Genomic DNA, 8,272 nt, shown 5'->3' on the forward strand with positions numbered 1-8,272 from the left:
CTCTCTGGAACCTCCTCCAATGACATCTGACCTGTGTTCTCCTCTCTGGAACCTCCTCCAACGACATCTGACCTGTGTTCTCCTCTCTGGAACCTCCTCCAATGACATCTGACCTGTGTTCTCCTCTCTGGAACCTCCTCCAATGACATCTGACCTGTGTTCTCCTTCTAGAACCTCCTCCAATGACATCTGACCTGTGTTCTCCTTCTAGAACCTCCTCCAATGATATCTGACCTGTGTTCTCCTCTCTGGAACCTCCTCCAATGACATCTGACCTGTGTTCTCCTTCTAGAACCTCCTCCAATGACATCTGACCTGTGTTCTCCTCTCTGGAACCTCCTCCAACGACATCTGACCCGGGTTCTCCTCTCTGGAACCTCCTCCAACGTGAAGTGTGGTTTCACATGGAAGCCACATCGTTATTAAGAATACAAGAACGCTCGCCCCAAAACTGTCGGTAATCTCAATAAACTAAACCTAACCTTATTCCTAACCTTAACCTCAGTAAAACTATGTCTAAACCTAACCTTATTCCTAACCTTAACCTCAGTAAAACTGTCTAAACCTAACCTTATTCCTAACCTTAACCTCAGTAAAACTATGTCTAAACCTAACCTTATTCCTAACCTTAACCTCAGTAAAACTATGTCTAAACCTAACCTTATTCCTAACCTTAACCTCAGTAAAACTATGTCTAAACCTAACCTTATTCCTAAACCTAACCTCAGTAAAACTATGTCTAAACCTAACCTTATTCCTAAACCTAACCTCAGTAAAACTATGTCTAAACCTAACCTTATTCCTAACCTTAACCTCAGTAAAACTATGTCTAAACCTAACCTTATTCCTAAACCTAACCTCAGTAAAACTATGTCTAAACCTAACCTTATTCCTAACCTTAACCTCAGTAAAACTATGTCTAAACCTAACCTTATTCCTAACCTTAACCTCAGTAAAACTATGTCTAAACCTAACCTTATTCCTAACCTTAACCTCAGTAAAACAAATAGAAGAACCGCTGGGGGCGAGCAGTGTTTTGGGGCGAGCGTTCCGGTTACCGTTATTAAACTTGTTTGTGATTTTTTTTGCCCCCCGTTTACAACGTCATTTGTGTCATTTGTGTGATTGGACGAAGCATAAATGAGCTTCACTCTCTCACTGTGTGTCATTACGTCTCCTTGTTCCTCTGACAAGGTTGAGACATCTCTGACCTGGCAGCAATAACGTTTGTGCCACCGCCTTGATCTGTGATGTACTGTCTGTCTGGTTGTCTGTCTGTCTGTCTGTCTGTCTGTCATAATGATTCCATACTGTCTGTCTGTCTGTCTGTCTGTCATAATGATTCCATACTGTCTGTCTGTCTGTCATAATGATTCCATACTGTCTGTCTGTCTGACATTAGTTGCACTCTAGTTGTGTTGCCTAGACTCCAATAGGACTCGGGCTCAAAATAAAAACCTTGTAGACTACCGATAAGCCTGGCTTACAGCGTTAAGCCTGACTTACAGCGTTAAGCCTGGCTTACAGCGTTAAGCTTGGTTTACAGCGATAAACCTGGCTTACAGCGATAAGCCTGGCTTACAACTATAAGCCTGACTTACAGCGTTAAGCCTGGCTTACAGCGATAAACCTGGCTTACAGCGATAAGCTTGGCTTACAGCTATAAGCCTGGCTTACAGCGATAAGCCTGGCTTACAGCTATAAGCCTGACTTACAGCGTTAAGCTTGGTTTACAGCGATAAACCTGGCTTACAGCGTTAAGCTTGGCTTACAGCGATAAGCCTGGCTTACTGCCGTCAGTGTTTAGAGAAAATATTTATTTTGAAAGTAATTTATTTTTGTCACTTTAATGATCCACATTCCTTGACTTTTAGGAGTTAAATAAAAACAGTAAAGCAATGTGAATTTTTGTGAAATGCCAATAGTACTGTTAACTGTTTCTTTTTGTCTAAAAATGCTTCTAATAATAACTTAATGTGCTGCTAGTAGGATAGTATCACCTATAGTAAGCTTAAGAACTAATGTTTACTGATACTGAATCGTTGTGTAATCTGATTGTCTCTTTCTTATCCTGTGATGTTCTTGTTCATAATGCTTAAGGACTAATTAAATATGTTCATAAGGACTAATTAAATATGTTCATAATGCTTAAGGACTAATTAAATATGTTCATAATGCTTAAGGACTAATTAAATATGTTCATAATGCTTAAGGACTAATTAAATATGTTCATAATGCTTAAGGACTAATTAAATATGTTCATAATGCTTAAGGACTAATTAAATATGTTCATAATGCTTAAGGACTAATTAAATATGTTCATAATGCTTAAGGACTAATTAAATATGTTCATAATGCTTAAGGACTAATTAAATATGCACTGAATAAAATGTAGCCTCTTGAGATTAAGCCGTGGTCTTGTGATGACTTTGTTCTCATTATGTTTGATGTATTATGTAAATCACTAAGGAATGTATTATGTAAATCACTAAGGATGTATTATGTAAATCACTAAGGATGTATTATGTAAATCACTAAGGATGTATTATGTAAATCACTAAGGATGTATTATGTAAATCACTAAGGATGTATTATGTAAATCACTAAGGATGTATTATGTAAATCACTAAGGATGTATTATGTAAATCACTAAGGATGTATTATGTAAATCACTAAGGATGTATTATGTAAATCACTAAGGATGTATTATGTAAATCACTAAGGATGTATTATGTAAATCACTAAGGATGTATTATGTAAATCACTAAGGAATGCACAGATTTAAACGTATTCATTGCACAGTCAATTCCATCGATACATTAATACACACTGTGTTTAACTATGTATTTTTAATAGTTCACCCAAAAAAAAATTTTCTATGGATTAGTGACCCCATGGAGACTGAATTCATGGATGTGTCTCCTCCTACCGGAACCACTGCTGCTCATCAAATGATTGTTTTAGGAATGAGACAAAAACAAAACCATAGTCTCCATGGGATGACTAATGCATAGAGAATAAAAAGAAAACTAGAAAAAGTGCTCCTCGGAGCACAGGTCTCCGCCAGGTCAGGTTGGTTATTTTGGCCTCCTGGTGGCTATAATAGGCCAATGTGAAAAGGGTGCCATTTATTCCTAGGCCGTGCACGGCAATCGGACACTGCATGCATGATTTGAGGCATTTTGTTTTGCTAAATTTGACCTGCTGGTGGCGCTATAACAGGCCAATGTTAAAAGGGTGGCATTTGTTCCTCAACGTAGGCCTAGTGCAAATGTGCATTCAAAGTTTCACCGCAATCGTTCATGATTTGCGGCATTTTGTTCAAAACAGGCCACTCCTGCAAACATTACATGTCAATGTTAGCCAATCAGGATGGAATATGAAAAATCAAACAGATCCGTCTTGATCACATGACTATAAAGATCATGTGTACCGATTTGCGTGAAATTTGGATCAAATCTGAAGGCTTAATATCAAAAAATGTGTTTTACATAAGTCTGCCTCCTGGTGGCGCTATAAAAGGCAAATGTGAAAAATGCAGGACAAAGGTTTTTCCTTGGCCTCTAGAGAGTGTGCTTTAAAGTTTTACACTGATCGGTGCAGTTATAGGTAAAAACACGAATCGGCCTGTTACAGCGCCACCATGAGGCCGATTTGAACATTTTCAAATGGCGTTTCTTCCTCGGCCTAATGGGAATCTGTGTGCAAAATTTCACGGGAATTGCATGCTGTGTTCATGCATTTTGTTCGAAACGGAGTACTCCTGCAAACCTTGAAAGGCAATTTTTGCCAATCAGGATGAAATATGAAAAATCTGAAATTAGCCGTTTCTTTTAATGACTATAGAGATACTGTGTACCGATTTGCAGGATTTTTGGCCAAAATCTGTAGGAGTAATGTCCAAAAATGTGTTTTGCACAAATCGGCCTCCAGGTGGCGCTATAACAGGCCAATCAGAAAAAATCAGGGCAGAGGTTCGGCTTTAGCATCCAGGGAGTGTGTGTGCTCAGTTTTGCAGCGGCTGGGCCAACGGTGCCAGAGATTAGCTGTTCACAGACACACACACACACACACACACACACACGGACACACGGACGGACGGACAGGGTGCAAAACATACTCTCTCGCCATGCCTTTCGGCCTGGCGGAGACAATAAAAAGGGAGAACTATCCCTTTAAGGTAGGGTAAGAGATATGTTTTGGTCAAAATGTAAAGTGTTTTGTTAAAAGGTTAAAGCACTATGTTCAGTATTCATTGCCATAGTGATTTAAATAGTGATTTAGTGTTAAATATATCACTGAGACCCCCCAAAATAATCATATTTGAACTGGTGACCCCCCACCCTGACAAGCACTTGTAATTGTAGGAGTTGAGGCATTACATTTAGTTTGACTCGGTTCCACAGATAAATATTGTGAAAATAGCCGATCTACAAGCTTGTAGATCTACAAGCTTGTAGATCGGCTATTTTCAAACATTTTGCCTCTTTCTTAGGTAATATTTGACAATTACTTTTGACACAGTATTTTTTTAGGTATTAAAAAGGTCTTAAAAGTCATTTTATAAATGTGCAGATACCCTGTAAACACTTATACTGTATGTTGGTTTGCTTACTGTTTAGTGTTAAAACTATGTTGCAAACTAAGCTAATGGGGGACCCCCTAAAGTCCCCCCAGGGGGTCCCGACCTACAGTTTGAGAGTCATAAATAAGTGACACACTTCAGGATGTTTCAGTTGTTCTCCTTTAATTCTTATTAACTTATTAACATAAAAACAGCTTCTTCTCACACAGCACATTAGGACAAAAATAAATGTAAAACTTAATATCATCCATATCTAAACATATTAATATCTATTATCATATTATACATATTATAAACTTAATATCCATCCATATCTAAACATATTAAAACATATCTAAGCATATTATCTACATTGTGTGAAACGTGGGTTTATTTTTATAGAACAGGAGAAGTGTTGTTACACCGACCGTTACGTCAATACATAATCAAGAAATTGGGGATTTGGGGGATTATGTAGCGTAGCGTTTGGTCCAGGGTTTGGGGGTTTGGGGGTATCATGTAGCATAGCTACATGTAGCGTAGCGTTCATGTAGCGTAGCGTTTGGTCCACTGTTTGGCTATCCTGTCGTGTTCTGCTCTGTTGGTTGTGTACTGTGTGGCGATGCTTCCAACCAGGGGGTCCGCTGTGAAAACATCGTCTCACTGTTTAACTCAATACTTCACATCATTACTTTGATATTTTGGGGTTACAATTTAGGCATCTAGCAGACACTTATCCAGAGTAACTCACAGTAAACAAGGTAAACACATACATAGAATACAGAGAGACAGTGTAGTGTCTCAGTAAACTATAGGATCATAGAATACAGAGAGACAGTGTAGTGTCTCAGTAAACTATAGGATCATAGAATACAGAGAGACAGTGTAGTGTCTCAGTAAACTATAGGATCATAGAATACAGAGAGACAGTGTAGTGTCTCAGTAAACTATAGGATCATAGAATACAGAGAGACAGTGTAGTGTCTCAGTAAACTATAGGATCATAGAATACAGAGAGACAGTGTAGTGTCTCAGTAAACTATAGGATCATAGAATACAGAGAGACAGTGTAGTGTCTCAGTAAACTATAGGATCATAGAATACAGAGAGACAGTGTAGTGTCTCAGTAAACTATAGGATCATAGAATACAGAGAGACAGTGTAGTGTCTCAGTAAACTATAGGATCATAGAATACAGAGACAGTGTAGTGTCTCAGTAAACTATAGGATCATAGAATACAGAGACAGTGTAGTGTCTCAGTAAACTATAGGATCATAGAATACAGAGACAGTGTAGTAGTGTCTCAGTAAACTATAGGATCATAGAATACAGAGTAGTGTCTCAGTAAACTATAGGATCATAGAATACATAGAGACAGTGTAGTGTCTCAGTAAATTATAGGATCATAGAATACAGAGACAGTGTAGTGTCTCAGTAAACTATAGGATCATAGAATACAGAGAGACAGTGTAGTGTCTCAGTAAACTATAGGATCATAGAATACAGAGAGACAGTGTAGTGTCTCAGTAAACTATAGGATCATAGAATACATAGAGACAGTGTAGTGTCTCAGTAAATTATAGGATCATAGAATACAGAGACAGTGTAGTGTCTCAGTAAACTATAGGATCATAGAATACAGAGAGACAGTGTAGTGTCTCAGTAAACAGAGAGACAGTGTAGTGTCTCAGTAAACTATAGGATCATAGAATACATAGAGACAGTGTAGTGTCTCAGTAAATTATAGGATCATAGAATACAGAGAGACAGTGTAGTGTCTCAGTAAACTATAGGATCATAGAATACAGAGAGACAGTGTAGTGTCTCAGTAAACTATAGGATCATAGAATACAGAGAGACAGTGTAGTGTCTCAGTAAACTATAGGATCATAGAATACAGAGAGACAGTGTAGTGTCTCAGTAAACTATAGGATCATAGAATACAGAGAGACAGTGTAGTGTCTCAGTAAACTATAGGATCATAGAATACAGAGAGACAGTGTAGTGTCTCAGTAAACTATAGGATCATAGAATACAGAGAGACAGTGTAGTGTCTCAGTAAACTATAGGATCATAGAATACAGAGAGACAGTGTAGTGTCTCAGTAAACTATAGGATCATAGAATACAGAGACAGTGTAGTGTCTCAGTAAACTATAGGATCATAGAATACAGAGACAGTGTAGTGTCTCAGTAAACTATAGGATCATAGAATACAGAGACAGTGTAGTGTCTCAGTAAACTATAGGATCATAGAATACAGAGTAGTGTCTCAGTAAACTATAGGATCATAGAATACATAGAGACAGTGTAGTGTCTCAGTAAATTATAGGATCATAGAATACAGAGACAGTGTAGTGTCTCAGTAAACTATAGGATCATAGAATACAGAGAGACAGTGTAGTGTCTCAGTAAACTATAGGATCATAGAATACATAGAGACAGTGTAGTGTCTCAGTAAATTATAGGATCATAGAATACAGAGACAGTGTAGTGTCTCAGTAAACTATAGGATCATAGAATACAGAGAGACAGTGTAGTGTCTCAGTAAACAGAGAGACAGTGTAGTGTCTCAGTAAACTATAGGATCATAGAATACATAGAGACAGTGTAGTGTCTCAGTAAATTATAGGATCATAGAATACAGAGACAGTGTAGTGTCTCAGTAAACTATAGGATCATAGAATACAGAGAGACAGTGTAGTGTCTCAGTAAACTATAGGATCATAGAATACAGAGACAGTGTAGTGTCTCAGTAAACTATAGGATCATAGAATACAGAGAGACAGTGTAGTGTCTCAGTAAACTATAGGATCATAGAATACAGAGAGACAGTGTAGTGTCTCAGTAAACTAGGATCACAGTAAACAATGAACCTAGCATCAGTCTAAACAGTATAATATTAAAATAATCTGTACATTGAAACTACAGCATGGTCTGCCATGTGCATGGTCGTCACTAGCGTCAATGGAACAGAAATAAAAAATGATACTGATATCATACCAGGGTTGCAGTCGGTCAGCAGGGAGCAGATGGACAGTAGGACCTTGGAGATGGTGAGAGCAGGACTCCAGTTGTCTTTCAGGATGTCCAGACAGACGACGCCCTGACTGTTGATGTTACAATGATAGATCCTGGTCCGAAACGTCACCTACGACCAAAGAAGGGCACTGTTTAGGGAACTAGTCTCAGGGATACATATGGAGGGGCTTCCGATCAACAATTAAAATTACATTTTAGGCATTAAGGAGACACTCTTAACCAGGGCAACTTTTACAACTTACAACTGGACAACTTTTTTTAAGTGTGAAATCAGAATAAGTAGAGAAAGAATGAAGAGAGACGTGTGGAGCATTGTCCAGGGTGTTTTAGAGAAGAGTCTAGGTAGGACGTGTGGAGCGTTGTCCAGGGTGTTTTAGAGAAGAGAGAAGAGTCTAGGACGGACGTGTGGAGCGTTGTCCAGGGTGTTTTAGAGAAGAGAGAAGAGTCTAGGTAGGACGTGTGGAGCGTTGTCCAGGGTGTTTTAGAGAAGAGAGAAGAGTCTAGGACGTGTGGAGCGTTGTCCAGGGTGTTTTAGAGAAGAGAGAAGAGTCTAGGTAGGACGTGTGGAGCGTTGTCCAGGGTGTTTTAGAGAAGAGAGAAGAGTCTAGGACGTGTGGAGCGTTGTCCAGGGTGTTTTAGAGAAGAGAGAAGAGTCTAGGTAGGACG

General features: G+C 38.7%; 1 protein-coding gene across 1 annotated transcript in view; it reads right to left on the minus strand.

The window, feature by feature from the left end:
- Positions 1-4,915: 4,915 nt before the first annotated feature.
- The window catches only part of ube2e1 (ubiquitin-conjugating enzyme E2E 1), a 12,627-nt gene continuing 9,270 nt past the window's right edge, over positions 4,916-8,272 (minus strand). The window contains exons 5-6 of the mRNA XM_080441792.1: positions 7,568-7,715; positions 4,916-5,208 (exon numbers count right to left, since the gene is read on the minus strand). Coding sequence (XP_080297918.1) covers positions 5,111-5,208; positions 7,568-7,715 — 246 coding nt within the window. The 3' untranslated portion in view covers positions 4,916-5,110. The remainder of the gene's footprint in view (positions 5,209-7,567; positions 7,716-8,272) is intronic.

This window comes from Gymnoscopelus braueri (genome assembly GCF_963280865.1).
Source record: "Gymnoscopelus braueri genome assembly, chromosome: 11".
Taxonomy (NCBI): Eukaryota; Metazoa; Chordata; class Actinopteri; order Myctophiformes; family Myctophidae; genus Gymnoscopelus; species Gymnoscopelus braueri.